The sequence below is a fragment of the Pavona decussata genome, unplaced genomic scaffold (assembly GCF_977016875.1).
Source record: "Pavona decussata unplaced genomic scaffold, jaPavDecu1.1 SCAFFOLD_190, whole genome shotgun sequence".
NCBI classification, from domain to species: Eukaryota; Metazoa; Cnidaria; class Anthozoa; order Scleractinia; family Agariciidae; genus Pavona; species Pavona decussata.
In genome coordinates this window covers 149,451-171,572 of record NW_028145599.1, presented here as the reverse complement: position 1 = coordinate 171,572, position 22,122 = coordinate 149,451, and the positions used below count along the sequence as shown (strand labels likewise).

The window sequence follows — 22,122 nt, the reverse complement described above, 5'->3', positions numbered from 1 at the left end:
AAGATTTGCTGGATTAAGTTGCATTTTCATCAGGGTTCCCTAGTTTTCATTCCAATCATTTAATTATTGTTTATCGTACTTGTGATGTTTTAGTTCAACAAACTTTTTTTTCTTCTGTAAGCATTTCAAATGATTGGTCATTCCTGAGCATCTTTTCTTTCTTATACTTATTAAAAATTAAACCAGTGGTTTAATTCCTTTATGCGGTTGATAAAACAGTGAGTGAGTGAGTGAGTTAAGATTGTTAATATTCTACTGTAAATTTACCAAGACGAGAAATTTTGTCAATTATGATTATTTTTTTATCAATCCTCAATCTCCTGTTTAAATGCCATATTTCCAATATTTAGGGGGATCATTTTGGGGTCAATTTGAAGATCAGCTCAGGGCTGGGGATCATTTTGGGGTCAGTGTAAAAAAATTGAGGATCATTTCAGCATCGGGATCATTTCAGAGTCAATTTGGGAATCAGTTCCGGGGTACGTACCAATTTCCAGGGGATCTACACATCTCCCAGCCAAGTACCTTGTTCATTCTCACATTGTTTATGTTTACCTTTATGACCTTGAGCAATGACGTCTCTTTGACAAATAGATTTCATGTTGCTGTGCGTCTGTTCAGTAATAGATCACAGATCGATCTCTAATGTGGTAAGAACAAAAAAGTGGCGCATCTTGACGTGATCTGTGATCTATTACTGAACAGATGCACGGCAACAGACCCGGCAACATGGAATCCTTTGTTAACCTGTACGAAAATTGCGGACCTGAGAGAGGCGGAATCCGGCTTGACCTCGGCGGGAATACCGTTAATGGAACCAAACATCAGCAAAACAAGAACCGGGCAAAAAAAATGTCTGGCCCCAAGCTAATAAGCCAGAGAAATGTTACGCTCGTGTCCGGGTCACGGCAGCCGCACAAGACACTAACAGGAACAGAACAAGAGCCAAACAACCTCAAATTACTTTTCCAAATTTAATAACTTTAATAAGTAGCTAGGCACGGGCCTGATAAGAGACTGACACGAGATTGGAAAGAGCCAGAAAAGGTATGTTTCATTTCTTTTCAATGAAATTGATCACAAAGACAATGTAGACTAGTGTAGACAGTGTCAAGGAATATAAATAAAGCACGAACAGCGTTGTTTATAAACACACCTACATATGGTATTACGATCACGCTGCTCGACAGACAGCAAAATTTGGAAATCCCAAACTTGATCCTATTCATGCAGCACGCTGAAAAAAAAGCCAAGTTCCCTCTTCACAAAAGTTTTGAAAATCAGGGCATTCCGCCAGCTGAATCTGCAAAGAAGTCATCTCGCTGGATTCCAAGATCAACGTACGTCATACACTGCACGTAGGCGATGCGTTGTTTTGATTCCTAGCATGCGGTTCTATCAATCAAATGCCGTAAGAGACATGTTGCAGATAAGTATCTCATTGTTTAAATTCATTTTTCATTGGTTAGCTTCGAGATCACTTGACGGTTACGGTTACTAATTTTTGGTGCTTGGAGTGTTAACAGTATTTTCAATGTGCACGCGCGCACGAAACAATTGCAATTGCAGTTACCGTATTCCTTTAACTTAAGGCTTGTTAGTGATAGCTTCTTCCTCAGTGTTTTTAAGATCTCTTCAAGGATTTAAAAAAGTTTTAGAAATGTCGCTCTTCGCATGCCTTTATTTGTAAATTGCCAGGATCTGCAAGCAAGCGAGATACATGTCGAATACATCTGCAGCCTGAGGAAAATGAAAGCAAGAAGAGGTTCTTAGCAACCATCCCAAAGATTGAGGGGAGAGGTAAGCTACATTATCTTGTTATAAAATAAATGTCGGTCCTTTGAACTCAAATTTTTTTCTTTTCTTTTTATCTATTTGATTTTTTGAGTGTACCAAATTGTTCCAATGGCTAAGACATTCCATGTTCGGTAAATTTCAGATGCCAAAACGAGGAGAGGTCGAGTTTAAATTTAGAAATCTTTATCAATTACGATTTACATTAATTGAAATCGTCCATCTTTTATCCGATGAAAAATTCAGTAGTGTTTTGAAATGTTTAAGGTGGCCGAGCACAGTTTTCCAGTGTACAGGTGTTAGTAAACATTATTTCAAGACTACGTACTTCTAAGTACCCAAAATTAGCATGGTGCAAGATTAACAAAGTAGAAATAAATTTTGATACTTCTTATTGAGCAAGGTGCCGTTGCCATGGCAACAAAGCAAGCTATTTACCGTCCACAAATAATGGTTTTCCTTAATTTTTAGAAAATGCACTCGTTAGATTTTTTCCATTTTTTGTATCCAGAAAAACCCACAAAATACTGACATAGTGACGCTGCTTTCATGTAATTTTAACAGAGAGATCTCCTGTAAATGTTGGTTTTACACTTTAATCTTTTTTGAAGTTACCCACTGTTATATTTTGGTTTTTGTTTGTAGGCGAGTTACGCTTTTAGAGAACTACTGTTCTGTCAAATTTCACGAAATTCTAACGAGCAGTTCCTTAGAAAACAGTTCATTTCCATTGAAACAACCAGTCACAATTTTTTGGTCAAATGCCCATGCGTGGCTTTTATTTAGGTTTTCTCAGCATAGATATAAAGCGTGCAAAAAGGATTAGCTCTTCGTGAACTCACTTTTTTTGTTTGGTAATAAATATAGAAGGATTCACAAACGGGAAACTGAGTAATTTTAAGAGCAAAACTCACCTTTGTGATCCATTTGGTATAAAATCGAGGGATCGATAGAATTTGTTTACCACAACCCTAGCGCGCGCTTAATAGCATCACTGACAGAATCTGTGAAGTGCGCGCAAACTGTGTTCGGCCACCTTAACTTATAAAGTTTGACCGGGTGACCTCAGACCATCTGAGAATCAGTCTCTATGCCCTGCAAAATAATTACACTGAATTCACACCAAAACACACACTTTACTCATGTTTTTGGAACTGAATTAACTTTATTTAATATTCGCAAACCACAACATTCTCTGCTTCGAAAGGTCCGGCTCACGCAACGCGTGTGAGAGATTATACTCTTCGGGCGATCGGGCTTTGCACACAAACGCTTGATATTTAACTCGCGGCGGTTTAAACGCACTATCATTTTTATATTGATAGCATAGCTTTTTTTGTTATCTGAATGGATATTTAGAATAACTGCAGCATCACAGACTTTTGCACTTGTTATTTTGCAGATTACGTGACTACTCATCGCATCGAAAATGGCAAGGAGCAGCTAACTCCCATCAACGCCAAACAGATCATTTCTGCACAAAACTGAAGCGGCTTAGTGATCTGAAGCTTAGTGATCTATCTCCTGTCTATTCAGCATACATATATATTAAGGAACATTTGCTTTGTCGAATTTAATCTTTCGAGGATAAGTTGAGCAAATTATAAGTACATTTGTAAGTTTCCTTCAATTAGTGCAATGAATGTGTACATTTTTTAATTGGTTTGACACATGCAAGAGATTGTGTATGTAGATTTAACACTGTATGGATATAGTCAAAACTTAATTTTATTGTATCAGTTTTATTCCATGAATCTATCAATAAAACATTTAATCGTTATTTCAATGTGTTTATATGCATTGTACGGCCGTATTCAGGTTGGAGTAAGACCAGATATATTTTGGCTGATAACATCACAGATTATTTACGTTGTCCGGCTAATGTCAGGCTCGTGTCATGCTCGTTTTCTGGTTGCTACAATTTTTCGTATCCTGCTCTTTTTAGGTTGGGGTCTTGTTCTAGTTAGGTTCTTTACCGCTGTGTCCTGTTCTACTCGTGTTCGGTCAATGTTATGCGCGTGTCAAGCTGAAATGTCTGGCCGAATTCATGCTCCCATTTGGTCAGACATTTTCATACGGGAAATCATCAACATTGATGTTACAATATCGCTATCAATATTAAAGAAACCTGGAGGCAATTGCCAAACATGATTGCTAAAGGGGAAGTATCATACAAATTTGATGTCATTTCAGAACCCAAAAAATCTTTGTCTGTTTACAGAAACAAAAAATAATTGTCTAGTTACTCGGGCCGTAAGGCGGACCGAGTTAAGGTTTCGGTAGCATTATCAAATTCTTTTTTTCTTTTTGGGGTCGCGATGGGCTGAGAGATAAGACTTTGGGCCACGAGTTATTGTTATTGGTCTTGTTTTTTGTACTCGGCTGGTACGAGTTACGTTTTCTGTCGTGTTATCAAATTCTTGAAATTCTCGGCCACGTTCTTTATTTTCGGGCCGTGAGGAGTGTTTACCGCAATATGCGAGCCAGACGTGCGAGGCATGAACAACCCCAAAAACAACCGTTGGGTGCCCCTGTCGCTTGTTATATTGAAGTGTTATTTTGTGAAAATTAAAAAAAAACTGAGCAAAAAAATGAATTGTATTGTAAAAAGAAAAAAAAAGCGATAAATGAAAAGAAAAGGATAACCACAAAAAACAAAAAAACAAAACAAAAACAACAACAACAACAAAAAACACACACGCACAAAGAGGCAATGCAATTTCTTCGTAAATGAGACTATTTAGAAAAAGAAACACTTCTTTGCCAATATGATTCTGGTCCCGGTTTTTTTTCCAGTTACATGTTAAATCTTCAAGATTTTCCAAGATTGGTTTTGCCTGTTATATTTTTGCCTTCAGTTTAAGAACTTTGGTTGTTAAATCTCAAAACGTTTTTGTCAGGGAAATATGATGTCATTCTTCTGCAATCAAGAGCTATCCTTAGTTAGTTTATACACATATTTAATCTAATAGAACGCTAGTTTAAATAGAGTCTTGTAGGACACTACTAAAATATTACTACTGAAAATTACAAGAATGAAGAATACAGAATAAACAGATATAGAAACTAACTTATTGCATGAACTGCTGTCTAGCCTTGATAAAGGCGAATTAAATGCACGAGCGCAGTTTATGCGAAAACTACTTGTAGTAAATCAGAAAACTGGGCGAAGCTTTTATAAGATTTATTTGTTTACAACAAGCAAGACGCGGCTAAATTAAAAACGTGAGCTTCTTCGGCGAACTTGAGAAAAACACTTTTCTGAACCGCTCTAAACACTTAACGCAACTTCCACTACGCTATGATGTAAATACAGTCATTGCAAACCTAGAAAACATGGGGTTAACTCGTAGTTGAGAATTAGCCCAAATTTTAACTGTTAGCTGAGAAATGGCAGTTTTTTAACTGATAGCTAAGAAATGTTAAGAAAACTGTTAGTTGAGATGTCTAAACTTTGTCTGAGTTTAGAGTAAATTTTATTTGTAATTACTGAACTTGCCGATAACTGTATAGAGAATAAACTGCTGACGAAAATCACTCGGAGCTCCTCACAATTAAATTGTTTGTAGAAGTCATGAGGTCGTCAGAGAGCAGTGGTAAGCAATAGGTGTTTTCGCTTGGGAAAATCCGTGAACCGTTTTCATTTTTCATGTGTTGTTTGTTTTTTGTGGGGGAGGGGGGAGGGGGGTGGGGAATTCGAAAATAGATTTCAGATCCAAGAAATACGTCTCTCGAAATGAATTGTAGATTAATAGAAACATGTGAGAAGCAAAAGTTAACTCAGATCCGTAAATAATTAACTGATAGCTGAGATCTGGCCAAAATTGTACCATTTCTTTCATTCTATCAGGCTGCAAACCGGAAATTGATCTTTATTAGTGTTCGTGCAGTTTTATACAGCAAAAGGCTTAAACACTTGGTTACCCTTTCACCTGGTTTTTGCTAACGGTTAAGCTAACCGGGGAGCTATTTAAGCTAAATCTAAGTGCTATTTAGGCTAACTGGAGTGCTCTTTAGGCTAACCGGAGTGTTTTTTAGGCTAACCTGAGGGCCTCAAGGTTAGTTTTGTTTAACCAAAAATTTGGCAACTAAATCAGTCTATGACCTCGCGGGCCAAGATAGATAAAGATGTCTCACGTTTACTATAATAGAAAAACAATCAATGTAGAAACAGTTTCTGTCTTTAAATGAAAGGTGAATAACAAATGCTTTCCCCTGAATTTCATTTAAAATATAAACAGCGAAACATTGAAAATCGTACAAGGATATAAACGTACGCGTGATGCGTAACGTTATTCTAGATCCCGGGGGGGGGGGGGGGGTACTCAACAGATGCTTGGGTAGGGAGGTGCGGCCGGGCCGTTCAAACCCTAAACACAATTTTCCGATTTCCCTATGTTCAGGCCCTTTCTAAGACATTTAACCCAAAATCACTCCCTGTTTAAGACTAGAATGAAATAAGAATACACTAGTTTCTTTTCACGGTCAGGGAAGTATATACTTCCTTGCTCTTTTTTTTTTTTAGATTATTTGCTTTACAATTTTTTTCCTGATTGGATCCTTCACTACAGGATCCGGTACTTTTATTTTGTCACGGTGGTCCTTGCAAACACAGTTTATCACTGATTTTTACTGACTAGTTCCTTACTGTATTTTAATGCATTGGCAATCACAATCTGTTTAAGCCATTAGGTCATGTACAGTGCAGCTCAGAAATAAGCGAACATGGCATAATTGCGTACCATACGCAAGTAATACGCGTATGCGTATGCTGCTATACGCGTATGCGTATGTTGCCATACACGTATGTCCTGCTTTTGTTATTCATTGCCATACCTTTGCACAACAAAAGAAACGGTAAAGTAAAAGCGACAGCCCGCAACACGAAATTCGAATAATGACGATCGACAGGACTATAATAGAACGCGTTTAGAACCTCGCTTTGACAAACTCGAATATAAGGTGTCGTATTTCGAAGCTTGCTCGCTTCGGAAACTCAACGATAAAAAACCTTATTACCAACATGGTCTTTTTTTTGTCAATTTGATTCTTCGAGAAAAGAAAAAATAGTTTATGGAATTAATGTTACTTGCTGGACGAGCGTTAACAACAAACTTCGCGTTCGCTTTGTCACTACCGGCTGAACAAACTCGAAGGTCAAGAACGCTCTGCTGCCGTATTTCGAAACTTATCGCTTTACAAGCGATGATTCGACAACCAGTCGATTAATTTTTCTTTTACTAAACTGTATTCGGTAAGAAAATAATTTTTAACTCGCTCGTCTACACTAGCTGTGGAAACAGCGCTAAACAGTCTAAACAAGCATGTATCTTAACATATATCATAACATGTATCTTTCGTTGATGTTTACATATTGTTAGCGGTGGTCGGTGCGGCAGGATGAATTTGCATTATATTATCAAAAAAGGATATCTCCGGTTCTCTTCGGCAGAATTCGCTGATTTAAACGGTAAAATGCTCTCCATTCATAGACAAGATTTTCCTTCAAAGTTTCCGTGACGCGCCGATCAGATTTATTTGATTCTTCTGCAAGGAAAAGTTTTGGTTTTTCAGCACGCTTCCGCGTGAGTCCATTGTGAAATGTTGTTGTCTTTGTAGCGTCACGGTAAGGACTGAAAAAACGATATCTGCGGGTCTCTTTGGCAGAATTCGCTGATTCAAACGGTAAAATGCTCTCCCTTCATTGGCAATATTTTTCTTGAAATTTCCTGTGACGCGCCTATCACATTTATTTAATTTTTCTGCAAGGAAAAGTTTTGGTTCGGCACGCGCCGGCGTTAGTCCATTGTGAAATGTTATTTGTCTTTGTAGCGTCACGACAAGGACTGAAAAAACGATATCTCTGGTTCTCTTTAGCAGAATTTGCTGATTCAAACAGTTAAGTGCTCTTTCTTCAAAGCCAAGTGTTTTCTTCAAAGTTTCTATGATGCGCAGATCACAAATTTGTAAACATTATGCGCCGAACATTATGCGTTATTTTTGGCAAGTCAACGTTTATAAAAAATATGCCGCCGCGAGCGCAAGCTGAATTGCAGCTAAAGAAATGGAGTGCTTTAGAAAAGACAATTAAAATATCAAGTGGTTCCCTCTCAACACGAGGCTTATCGTTTTGGCAACATTTTTTATTTAATGAGGAATTTGGGCAAAAATTGATACTCATACACTTGATATAAATTACACTCGATCGACAGCGGTCAACAACAAACAGCCAGAATAAGCACAAGACGATCGACAAACATGCAGCTTGACCACCATTTTTTCAGTGTTTTTTGAAATGCCCATTGAAATCAACAATGACCTTTCCACAATAGAAGAAATAATAGGCTAGCTCATACATACTAATGAAACATACGCGTATAAGTATATACGCGTATGCGTATATGTCAATACGCGTATGCATATATACGCATACGCGAATTATACGCGTTTTACGCGCACATTTTGGTTTGCTTATTTCTGAGCTACACTGTAGGGATACCCTGTTTAAGACTGAAAGTGATGAAATAGATACCTCGTTCAAGACAAAACACCCTGAAAACCATACCCTATCGGGCCGCACGTCCCAGTTAAGGTCACATAAGGGAGTACCCCCCCCCCCACCCCGGTCTAGATCATACCGAAAATTACGATCTGTCATTGACCTGGCTTCACATACATATTAGGACCATACAAATGGTTTCTGTCTCTAAAAGAAAGGTGAAAACGCAAGGATTAAAGCCCAGGGATTATAAAAAGCATTCGTATGACAAATGTCGTTTTCCCCTGCATTTCATTCTGACTGCAAGAAATGCAATTCTATCTGGTGGTTACTTATTGCCTCACTATATCTCTGTATCTATCTATTTGGTAGCCTGCGAGCAAGCTCTCTTGGGGGTGGGGGGTGGGAGGGGGAAAGAGGATCCACCCCCAAGAGAGCTTGCTCGCAGGCTATCTATTTGGGGGAATTGGCGATGCTAGAGGTTATCACTGTTAAAAGATTGTAGGCTTTACGCACCACACAGTCAAATATGGCCTGAGTATAAGCTGGAAACAGCTTCTTGTTTTGTTATAAATTATTATCTCCCCAGAGCAATAAAATGGTTGATTAGTGCCTCTGGCCAGAGACAAGGTAGGTTGGAATAAATTGAAACTTGAAAAATGTTAGGCTAACGTTTTTCAAGTTCACGCATTTTTGTTTCCAAAATGCGGTAGAACAGATCACGAGTTGTTCCTTTTAAGAATTGAGTTGATCTCTTTCCTCTAGTTGTTCTAGAATTATTTTGTAGCTAAGTGCAGGATGTAACACATCGATAAATCCGATGCTTGATCAAAATCGATTCAAATCGATATTATATGAATTAATTGATTAATATCGGAAATCGATAAAAATCGATTCCCAGATTACAGTACCGCTCAAAAGTAAGTTACCAGTCTCGTCTCGTTTCTCGCGAGACGAGAATCTCGTATCGCGAGACGAGAATCTCGTATCGAGAGACGAGAGCCTCGTCTCGCGATACGAGAGTCTCGTCTCGCGAGAATCACTGAAGCGGAAATTTTGGAATATTACCGAGTTTCTCGCGAGAAGAATTTATGACTGAATTTCTCGCGCACTTGTCTTGTGTTGCTTTTATTTACACTGTATGCCGTTTTTAAAACGGCCTGTGCCAACGGTGGTTGATTCCGTCGACAAGTAAGTTCGCATTATCAGAGCTTATGTGATTCGAAACAATTTTGTCTTCATTCAGTTCAAAGGTTTCGATTCGCGCACAGTGTAAGAGATGATTTATTTCTTCCGCACTTCGAAGGTTTCGTTTTAGCGAGCTCGCCGACCTATCGATTTGCAATTGAAACTTTCCCGCACACACAATTCCTACATAAAAAAATCCCAGCCTTATTAAAGTCAAGTTCTGTGCCTGTATCTGTTAAACAGTTTTTTGAAATAATAACCCTGACACTTACAATGTTTTTCAATTTCACTGCGGTTCGAATTTGCATACATGTACATGTATCGTGCTTTGCAAACCGCTATTGAATCGAACTTCTTTGCGGTTGCAAAGGCTTTTTCTGCCAAGAAAAAACAAAGTTGTGTATAAAGAAAATCGAAAACAGAAACGTTGTTGAAGAGCTAGCGTAAAATGCGTAGTTCTAGTTCAGAATTGATTTCAGTTTATCGTGCACCGAATTTGCATATCGACAACGCCAAGATGTCAAAGGCCCGGTTCATACGTCGATCTTTACATGAGCCGAACCTAATCATTTGGTTCGGCGCATGTAAAGATCGACGTATGAATCAGTTAGGATCGACAGATTTGTATTTGGGTCGACCCGCCGTTCTATTCGACTGCGCCAGTCGAATAGAACGGCAAAAGTTCGACTTCGATTCAGACGTCGAACTTTTCATGTGCCGAACCAAATGCATACGTTACGTATGAATTATATAAATTATATCTATCCCAGAGGTCTGTGCATTCCATCGACTTGGCATGCGCAAAGGAATTCATTCTTAACAAGATGGCGGGAAATGAGGAATGTGCTTGCTCTTCTTGTTTCGAAACAACTGAATATACTTGTCTGAGATGCGAAAGATTAAAAAAAAAGAATCTATTCTTGATGTGCACATGCACTTCAAACCGACAGAAACTTTCAATATAGGCTATATCAAAGGCGAAGACTCAAGACTTCTCAGAACAAAATCTTCAAAAACAACATTTGAAGAAAACATCACTCTATTCAAACAGAGATTACCTATCAGAGATTACCTCGATAACCTTATAGATAAAACTCTTTCAGAAGTCAACCTCCGCGAAAGAATGTCGGCACTACAAAACAAACTAAAAACCCGCAAAAACATTTTGAGGTTTGTTATGAAATATCGCCCTTCTGTGTCTAACCTAAAACAATTCAGATGAGTAAATACAGGAGCCATAATCAGGGATGGAGACCGTAAGCGTGGGGTCCACGCGTCCCCTTGTGTTGTACCAAAAAAATCTAGCTTTAGAAAAAATTGCCCCCCCTCCCCCTTCACGTCATAAACCCGCGTGAATACACGCAAATATGCGTGGGGCTACTACCTTATATGTGACACGGAAAGCAGCTGAGAAAAAATTCACTAAAGATAAAAAAGTCCTTACGTGTCTGAGTACATGTCAGTAGAGTGTAAGCTTTTTTCATTCATTCAACAGTAGCAACGCACGCAGCGCCACCGTTTTGGCGCCTTTTTGACTTTACTGTGAGAGTCATGTGATCAATAGGCCGCTTATTCCAACTTTTCCCGTCTTCTTTCAATTGCTACCTTTTCTTAGTGAGGGTCTAATTCCTTAAATGTGAGTACTGAGGAGATATTCCCTGGCAGAATTTTAAAATTTGGACGCCATTTTGAACGGGTAGAAAAAAATCCTGGCTGTTTACACGCGTGCGCGCACGCGCGTATGGCGCAATTTTTTTCTAAAAATAGATTTTTTGATACAACACATGGGGACAAGCCCACAAGTCAAAATGGCATCTTGTTACGGTCTCCATCCCTGATTATGGCTCCTGGTAAATGACACTTGATAGAAAATCAGCCTCTGCTAGGGGAGATCTACAACGACCCTTCCTTACTTTCGTACAGAAAAGAGAGATCTTTGAAAGACGTACTCGTAAGAGCAAATTAGCTTTGAAGGTCATATTCTTCCTATCTCGACCTGTAGGAGCCGTGTTTGGCCTGTCTTTATTATTTTATCAAGCAAGCTCTTCCATGTCAGAATTCATCTTTCCCGCCATTTTAAATCTTGTTGAGTACAAACAACAGCCGCTGACCACGAAAATCTACTTTCTCACTTTAGCTTTAATTAAGTTCGACTTCAGTTAGGTTCGACGTCTGAATCAACTGCCGAACTTAATTATTTGGGTCGACCTTAATAGGTATTAGGTTCGGCTCATGTAAAGGTCGACGTATGAACCGGGCCAAAGGTTACCGCGCCGCGCTTACGGAAATACGTCTGCGTTCGCTGGCTAAAGGAGAGGTGTGTTGTTTATCGATAGCGTAGTTTGCTACAGGTCGTATGATTTAGCGAAGCCAATCGAGGAACATTTTTTCTAAAACAAAGCGGCTTTGGAGATATTTATTACAACATTTGCCCTCGGGGAAAGAAGCTTTTTTTCCGAAGATTTGTTATGTTGATTGCCTTTTACACGTATGTTTATGTTATAAACTTATCCCTATTAACGATTAGCAATAACCCGCAAAGTCGTCGCTCGATTGACACTTACATTTTAGCCACAACCCTTGGCCACATCCCATTATTGAAAAGTAACAGATAGGTTTTTTAAATGCAAATCACATGTAAGTTTTCGTATATTTGTTTCACGCCTATGTAATACGCAAATAATCTCTAGCGCACGTACAACAGAGGCCGCAACAGTTTAACTGGTCATCACCAGCTCTATAAAGTGTATGTGTTTGTGGGTTTGTTTTTTTTCCTAAATCCCTGAGAGAATAAAAGATATAATAACATACACAGCATTTACAATCTCTTCTACACGAAGACGCTTTATTAGGTTCTGCAAATTTATTAGCTCCGATAACCCAACGTGCCACCTCCGAATAAATGCGCAATGACAGATTGATCAGTTCGCTTATCTTTGCAGCCGTCGTTCGCTTACATCGTTGAATCGCTCTGTAATAAATCACAAAGTACAGTGTATATACAAACACATTAAGTCCTGGATCAAGTCGCTTAACAAAGCAAGCTCGATTTTGTTTGCAACCTGGTTCACGATCGATAAGCTTGCGACCGAACTCTATAATTCAGCTTGCTGCGTGACAAGGGCGTCCTGCCGTATCAACAACACCGACACTCAACTTGATATTCTCGCGAAACTCTTGCGAGAAAAGTCAAGCCTAAGTAAATGTACTTACAGTTTTTTCACCCTCTCGCGAGACGAGTTTCTCGTCTCTCGAGACGAGAGTCTCGTATCGCGAGACGAGAATCTCGTATCGCGAGACGAGAATCTCGTATCGCGAGACGAGAATCGCGTCTCGCGAGAGGGTGGTAACTTACTTTTGAGCGGTACTGTATTTGTGATTATCGATATTGATCGATTTCATTAATGAAGGTTCAATTAGTATCGATTTTGTTCGATAATATCGGAGACGGAAAGCTATAGCTACTGTTTTTCATTCGCCTAAGTGTAAATGGACAGATAAGAGAGACTTCCAAGACGTTATAAGTTGTATCAAACCTGAGCTATACTTTGTTTTAGTAATCGTTTATCTGCTTTATTTGTCTCTCCCGAACCTTTTTGACGCTGTGAAATGGTGTAAAACATGAACGTGCATGAACATTGACTACTGCTACACTGGTTAGCATGCTTATCAGTGCCCAAGCGAAGCAGTGATTCAACTTCAAATTTAACTTTAATTACAACAGATAACTATCAATTTCGTCACAAAACAACAGTAACTTCATGTAAAACTGATAAAAACGTACTGAAACTTATCGTGGCGAAGAGAACACGCTGAAAACGGCATTGAACCTTTTGAAAACAGTCTAACATTTTGACTGGTTACAGACGACAGACAACAGCCTATTTAGTCAGCTGAAGTAAGATTGTGTTCAGAGTTATCTTGTTAGTTCAATAAGAGAGTTATCAGCAATTGCCTCTACGTTGACTTTGGCATACAACCAGGCCGAAAGAACTTCCATCCATATATGAATGAACCCAGCAAAATTGAAAATTTAAATTTAAATAACGACACTATTGTTTCGATCAAATTGCCTTCCTGGGTAGATTATGAGCGGCTGTTTCTCGCGGTATCCTCGGACAGTTTCTCAAAATCGATAGAAATCGATAGATTTCTGATGGCCAAACGTCTGTGATTATCGATTTTAATCGATTACTTTGCTTAATCGATTGATTATTATCGAGTTATATCGATTTATCGATTAGGTTTCCGATGATCGATTTCGATCGATGTGTTACGTCCTGCTAAGTGAAGGTCTTATTTCAGCATTTTTAACAAAAGAGCCCAAAAACCCATGACACTTCCCCTTAATTAATTTTTACACTAATGTTAGATCAATTTGAAAAATTGGTAGCTGCCCAATCATATTATATACCTTTTTGCTTGCTAACTATAAAATGCTGTTCCAGACCCACGTGTTAATTATTAAAGATGGCCGCGTTATAAGGTAGATAAGACACGTACACCGATACGAGAATGCCATGTGTATAACGAATGAGCTTGTACTTACTTGTTCAACGATAGAAGCAAGCCTTCCTAGAGCCACTCCACACTCATCATCTCTTGTGATAACAGCTGATCCCAGTTTAACGACAACTCTTTTGGCTTTTCTTCTCAACTCTGATCTAAAAGCAATTCCTCCACCACTATTCAATTGAAAAGAAGTACTCGAGCTCATCCTTTTGTAGGTTGTTTCCAGCACCGGATAAATTCGCCCATGAGTGCACAATAAATGTGAGTTACGAAAGCATTTTCTCTGCCCTAAATGACGTCCAATCAAAAGCCTCATTTTGCCACGTTGATAAAGTAAAGTTTTGCTCGTCGATCATTCATTCATTGTTTTTCAACTGGTGTTTGAGGCCGCCGCAAAGCAATATCGTACCCAGAGTCCTCAGGCTTTCTGGTACGAGATTGGCCGCAAAGCATCTTCAGTACCGTCGAGAGCGAGAATTGGGACTGGACTTCTGACTTCGGACTTCGGACTTCCAAGTTCCGACTTCCGACTTCCGACTTCCGACTTCCGACTTCCGACTTCCGACTTCCCACTTCCGACTTCCGACTTCCGACTTCCATAACTTCCGACTTCCGACATCGACATCGCACACTACGCTTCCCGACTCCTGACTTTCGACTTCAAACTTCGGACACCATAATAGAGTCCTAAAAAGTGACGTCACAAATATTTGAATTTTTGAAATTACGGGATTTGTTCTTATGATCAATGCCTACTTGCCATAAAATCAGCATCTTATTGCGATTTGGGCTCGAGATAATAGCCCTGTTATGCCCCGATGACTCCATACAAATCCTTCTAATTTTGCCTCAGTTCCAAACAATTATCATGCTCTTTCCGATCACACGAACAAATCCAGGAGCTTAATGGGCTCCTGACAAATCCCATAATTTCAAAAATTTAGTTTTTATGATATCATCACTTTAGGACACTATTGACACAAAGGAAGAGAGTGAAACAACTGCTAGGAAGCCATAACGCTTGATACTAAGAGACAACAATGAACAGCTCTGCGCAGATTTATTAGACTTTCAAAATTCGTTGTAAACTAATATCTGCAAACTTTATACTGCAGAATGGATGGTATAAACATGAAATTTCCGGTGAGTGATAGAAATCTACAGATCCTATGTCTTTAAGATAACAAAATTATTTAGTGCTGTCCTTTATGCTGTCTGAAATATTGTAACGAATCTAGGGCCCATTTTATAGTGGCTTGATAGGTCAGTACATGAACCAATACAAATCCTCTACCCAAGGGAGCCATACATAAATAAAGATGTGCTCAAGGTCGGAAAGATTAAAGACGTAAGAGTAAACTCTGCACTACAATGGCACCTTTCTTTCCCTGCAAAACATAGCATACGTAATTGTCTTAAGTAGCATCTTCTTGAATATACATTTGAGCTGCAGATGAAAGATTTAATATAGGAAAGACCCTCACACCTCACAGTTATTTAACCATTTAACTTCTGTTTAACATCTTCTTATTTCTTTTGAATTTAAGGTGACTGGTAACAGTTTCCAGCATTCTTCTTCAGCACTTCTACTCTAATGGATCAATACTACCACTCTTTTTCAGTTAACGCTACAATCAATTGGTAAGCAAGTGATGGTCTTTCTTCACGTTACAAGTTACCATAGCAACGTCATTACGTTGGAGAAACATCCATAACTTTAGCCTTAAGTGCTTGTAACTAAAAAAAAATGAGCTTGTTGACCCTAACTTTTTACTATTGAATTGTACTCAGCATGTCAAGATTCAACTTTCAACACTTGTAGGAGCGGTTTCAGAGCCACCTTACTTTTTCGAAGAATTAAACTAACTCTGAAAACAACATCATGCGTTTCCGAACTTAGCAAAAACTTGTATTTTAACATGCTAATTACAATGCGACGAAAAAAAGATGGTTACCGAGCTCGTTTTCAAGTTGCTAAAACTTTAAGCTAAAATTAAAGGTGCTTTTATTATGTTAATTTGCGTCAAGAACTTGTTTAGCATGATCATAGGGAAATTGTTTGACGCATTATTATAGCATAAACTGAAAAAGAGTACTGTTTCATCAAGGAAGAAGTGCTGAAAAGTGCTGAAAACAGTTATTTCCAGCAAATTTCAGCATTTCTACACCAGCCTATTTTTTGAAACAATCGGATTCGTCCGGGATTAGCAAATCAAGTCTTATGCATTCATACATTACAGCTACTCAAGCTACTTTCAGGCTAAATTTGGGAAACTTTAAACTGAGATAATAATTATTTGCAAGATAAGAAATTCACTTTGCGTAGCGCCGCAAAATTTCACCGGTGACGTGAGTCATATGATTGGCTATCGTTTTGACCGTTGGGCCAGCAGCTGCCTTTCTGTCCCAGCGCAAGTGGACTGGAAAACGACGTGTAAACTCTCGTTTAAGGCACTTGAGACTTCTTCTGAGGCATTTTGAAGCTTGCTCCCTTTTGATCTTCCTCTACGTTCTCTCTGATAAGGTTTATGAAAGACTGAAAACCTCGTTTACCACCCCGACCAAAGTCTGAGTGCGCTTCTTCACTCAATTCACAAGCTTGCTTGATGATCGTTTCCATCTCTCCTTTTTCTTCCAGCCCGTCAATCATTGCTTTTACTTGCTTTTACTTTACTTCTTCTTCCGTTTCACTGGTTTGGGAGGGAAAATTATGGTATATTTAGTATAATTTATACTGTTGCGACGCCTGCGAAAATTTTATTCTTTACTTCAAATACAGGCTTAAAAGGCAGATGCGCAATGCTCCAATTTTGCTTGACAAACTTTGCTGCATAACCTCTCCTTATTTCATAAAACGTATTTGATGACGTCACAGACCTGCAAAGGAATGTCGTGTGGCACCAAAAAATATTTTCATTTGATTAAACAAGCTAAACTGAAAGTCAGGTTAACTTTACGGCTTAACAACGTTGTATATGTACAAGTATCGTCAAATAATACGGCTGGTGGCTGTTTAATTCCCTCAGTTGGAGGTACAGTTTCTTAAAATCCAGACCTAAGTTGTCTGAGTCTCCAACAATCAGAATAATCGCCCTCCTTTTGGCGAGAAAAATAAATCATCTCCGGCAGCTTTATTTATTCCGTGGAATTTAAACAAGCTTGCAGAATCACTAACTACTTATCCTTCAACCTACAATACCACTACCGCTGCCACTACTACTGCCACTGACGCTACAGTTTCCGCTAGACCTCAACTAGCACTGCCACCACTACCATTTGTCGCTTTGTTTTTAGGCGTTCAGGCATCAACCATTCCGAAGACTTATATTTTCTCTGTCGAAATTGAAAGGTTTATTAAATTAAAACCATAGGGCCGAGAAAAGAAAAGGATCATCTTCAAAACTAACGTGCAAATAAAATTATTTACTTTAAGCTGAGATCTGCGTCGTAGTTGCATTGTTTTTCCTTTTTCTTTTCCAACCGAAGGACATACAGCTTCGGGAAGCGATGTCTTTTACTGCTCTTCATTATCTGGATCAGAGTCCACCAGGTCTTCGTTTTCTTCAATCTGAGGGTTTTGGTTCCTGAATTAATAAAGAAAACAAAGTTTTTCCTTCGCCCACCAATACATAGGCCTCTACAGTGGCATCTGTTCTGAAAGTGCAAAAGGTGCTTAAGTTGAGACAGTTGAGCCCTGTGTAAAAGTGGAGGACATTGTATTATTTGGTGTGGATCAGATTCAAACTAGCCGTCACTAGCCTTGTTCAATTTGAAATATTTCTTCTGATTTTCGAAATCAAGAACGAGGTTAGTAGGGCTTATTTGAATGTAAACAAAAGAATACTAAAATATCAGCAACCCCCCCCCCCCCCCTATTATTGTTAGAACTGACCAACAAACGTTGTGATTTCACTTTCCACTACCGGCAAAGATGAATGATCTCATCACATTTTATAAAGCAACAAATGAAAAAAGAAAAGAGAATCGGTGCTAAAAGCGGGACTGCCAAAACAGCTTATTTTATTTGTTTATTTATTTATTTATTTATTTAGTTTTTTTTTTTCATAAATAACTCGTTCTTGTTCAGGATTTTTTGTTTTGGTAACTGCTGAGCATCCCCCCCCCCTACTCACCCCCCAGAATTTCCGTTACACTAACTTTTCCTGTTAAGTAAACCCGGGCGGATAGGCCTGGCAAAACATTTCTATAATTTGTGGAATCCATCTTTCCAAGATTTTCCGTTTTTCCCGCGAAATTCTACTCGCATTTTGGAGGGGATAACCAAATCGCTTTTGTTTTGGGTATGGGGGGGGGGAGGGGGGTGCCATATTGGAAGGGGGTGCCCAAAACTCGGGGATGCCCAAATCACTGTGTACAGCGGCCATTCAGCACGGTGGACAAAGGATGATGGACAGGCACGTGATCTCCCTTCCGCCTGACCGTGGGAGATCTAGGTACCAGATTAGGTCTATGGCGACCAAAGGGGGCTTCTATAGACTGGAAAAAAGCTCATTTTTTGGGAGGGTAATACCCGTGTTGTTTTGGGTCCTAAGGAGCAGTTTGGTTCAAAGCTGTAACCGCTGATCGTGAATTGTTTCCGGCCATAACTTTTAATTCCTCTTCCTGCTTTATATTTTATAACATCCCAACTGAAGTTGTACACTGACAATTCTTCGCAATGAAATGTGTTTGAAAGTGCCCTCGCAGGTGTTCTTTGGACGATTTTGTCGTAAACAAGTAACATAAATTTTGACTTGAAACAACAGGGTCGGGTGATAACAAGCAACATCATTAAAGCTAAACTTCTTTCAAAATTCATACCCAGTTAACATAATCATATTCTCCAAATCAATTGTAAACAGCTTCAATTGATCATGTGATAAAACACTTATTTACTAAGTCAGGTCGCAGCGGAAGGGGAAAAAGTATTTTGCTCTCGGTCTATTGCGCCATGCCCTCGAGCTAAATATTTTTTAACAGAGTAACAAGGTAACAGAGTAACAGGGTAGCAGAGTTACAAGGTAACATAGTAACAGGGTAACAGTCTGACAGGCTTTTAGCCAGGATTTTTAAAGTGGGAGTCCAAATGTTCGGCCCACATAGCATGGTGCCGCAGGCGCCATGCTGCTAGGGGGTTCTGGGGGCATGCTCCCCCAGAAAATTTTGAAAAATTGAAGCCTCTTAGACGTGATTTCCGCGATTCTGACAGCTGTAAACGTCTTTCAATTTACCTATTAAACCGCTGTTTTTCCTTGATAATTTTACTAATCTATCCTTCTCTCAACTTACCTTGTTTAAGATTGAATTATATTTGGGACAGGAACTCCAGTTGTTATGAAGAGTGATTGAAATTTGAAGTTGTCAAGCCATGATTTACACGAAAGAATAGATATGCGTGGCTTTGTTGGTCGAACTGCATTCTGGTCTACAAGTGCCAGTCTCCCAAATTCTCAGAAATGCAACACCTTTTATTATTTTCAGTAAAGAACTTTAATTTATGTGTTGCGTAGTCATTATTTACATTCAGACAATTGGTAGTGCAAAGCCTAAGACCTTTTCGAAGAAAACAAATCTACTCAATTACAACTGTAAGTCAGTTTAATAAACCAATATAAGGTCTAAACTGTCGAACTGCTTATAGGCCTAAATTGTGCGTCATTTGGATTTTATATTCTTCGCGGTTGAGATCAAAACAGAAAGGAAACTCGCTAGAAAAAGTGTTAATATAGAAGAAAAATATTAAATTTTATTAATTTATAGACAATGTTTTGTTACGTTAAGCACAGAAGTTCGTAAATGGCCGCCCAAAACAGGCCGTCGAAAATCTCCCATTTCTGAGAAGTGGCCGTCCTTTGGACGGCTGGACGGCCGCCTGGCTAAAAGTAACAAGGTAACAGAGTAACAGGGCAAAAAGGTAACAGAGTAACAAGGTAACAGAGTAACAGGGTAACAAGTAGCAAAGTAACAGGGTAACAAGGAAACAGAGTAACAAGTTAACAGTCAACTTTTGAATGCAGAGGTCCACACAACGCAGGAATTTAACTTGCTGGTAATTTTTCCGGATCTCTCTTGTGAAAGACCTCGTGTCAGGCGTCACTTGAACGTGAAAATACAAAACTGAATGCAAGACTGGCACTACGGCAAAGGGCAGATTTATTAGTGGCCAATATTTCGACTAATAGAATTAGTCTTCCTCAGGGCCAGAGCTATACTGAAGGAAAATATAATAACAGCTTCTTAAATTAAAGTTTGAAAAATACATGGAAAAACATGATTGGCTAACACATGATATGATGACAGCGTACTTGTAAATATGAGATAACAAAAATATACTAACGGCTCCTAAAATAAAATTTGAAAAAATACATGCAAAAAAATGATTGGCTAATACATGACATGAAGACAGCGTACTTGTAAATATGAGATAACAAAAATATAGAAGTGTATAATCAAGGTTCAGCGTTCGTTTTTCCTGTTAATGTCTTCATGTCATGTATTAGCCAATCATTTTTTTGCATGTATTTTTTCAAATTTTATTTTAGGAGCCGTTAGTATATTTTTGTTATCTCATATTTACAAGTACGCTGTCATCATATCATGTGTTAGCCAATCATGTTTTTCCATGTATTTTTCAAACTTTAATTTAAGAAGCTGTTATTATATTTTCCTTCAGTATAGCTCTGGCCCTGAGGAAGACTAATTCTATTAGTCGAAATATTGGCCACTAATAAATCTGCCCTTTGCCGTAGTGCCAGCCTTGCATTCAGTTTTGTATTTTCAAGGTAACAGAGTTACAAGGTAGCAAGGTAACTGAGAAAAAAGGCAACATAGTAACAGAGTAACGGAATAACAAGGTAACAGAGTAACAAGGTAATAACGTAACAGAGTAACAACTGGGTAACAGAGTAACAAGGTAGCCTTGCGGTCATGTTGAAACGCAGACCGTGCAGACTGTGCAGACCGTGCAGACTGAGAATTATTTTTTTACTTGTACCTTAATTTTTCTTGTAATTACTTTCACTAGCTAGTTTCCCGCTTCCTTTGTTACAGTGCAGGCCAGAATTTTAAGTGAGGAAGCCTTGTTCTCACGGTTTCTTTCAGGTTTTCTCGCCATTTATCTTCTTTCCTTAACTTTCTTTATTTTTTCTATCTTGTGTTGTAAATGTTGTGTTGAATCTATATGAATTGACTTTTGTATTATTAGTTGTTTTTTCATATGATTTGACTTCGATTCGCAAGTTGGCTGAAAGAAACTGAAAATTTGTCTTTGTATTCTCGTTCTCCAAAAAAAACCTTGAATTTGGTCAAGTTGTTGTTTTGCTGGGAACGGCAACATTTTTTACGCACGTGTGAGGTCATTGTTTTGTTTTCTATTTCGAGGTTCCCATTATCGGCACGGCACGGGACGGCACGGCTGGCTGGTACAGAACTGCACTTAGCCGAGAGGGGGTGTGTGTCGTTTGTTGGGTGCCAAAAGCTTCCCGTGGATTTCCCTAATGGGGCGCATTTAAGTACTCGTGCCTAGGTTTGACCGTGAGTTTGTACCAACCTTCCAGGGACACGGCTCGGTCGGCGGCAAAAATGGCACCCAATTTGAAACGAACTTTGTTTTCAACGAAGGCCTGTGTCTCAATAAATAAACTTCGCCGAAAATTATCTGCCCAGGAGGGACTGCACATCATCCTTCTTGCCATATGGAGAGACAGTTAAGCGAGTGCTTAAGTTTCAAGCAAATTTTAGCGAGGTTTTCGAAGTGCTCTCCTCAAATGACGGGCCAAATTTTATTTAAATTTGACTTGTAGTTTCCTACCTTCTATTAACATAATACAGTGATGCACGTGGACCAGCTGCTTCGAGTCAAACCGCACAGCGTTTGGAAGCAGTGAGAAGCCTTGAAAACACAGCAAAACACACTGGGTAAGCTTTTTCAGACTTTATTATATTTTTGTGGGTTTTGTGGGAATATTGTTACCTAAATTTCGATTTAATTTTAAAGCCATACAAACTCTTAAATCACGCTTGCGTGGTACCCTGTGTCACATACGCTTTGGTTACCTGTGGTGTGAGCGATAAGATCGATTACCCGGAACAAACGTAAACACTGCGAGTCTACGTACTGAGTACCGCAA

At 38.9% G+C, this 22,122-nt stretch overlaps 1 protein-coding gene across 2 annotated transcripts in view; it reads right to left on the bottom strand.

Annotated features, from left to right (window-relative positions):
* The window catches only part of LOC146462179 (delta-1-pyrroline-5-carboxylate synthase-like), a 49,887-nt gene extending 35,481 nt beyond the window's left edge, over nucleotides 1-14,406 (bottom strand). For both annotated transcript variants that reach the window (XM_085085835.1, XM_085085836.1), the window contains exon 1: nucleotides 14,031-14,406. In XM_085085835.1, the coding sequence (XP_084941961.1) occupies nucleotides 14,031-14,309 (279 nt within the window). In that variant the 5' untranslated portion in view covers nucleotides 14,310-14,406. The remainder of the gene's footprint in view (nucleotides 1-14,030) is intronic.
* Between the last annotated feature and the right edge of the window lie 7,716 nt (nucleotides 14,407-22,122).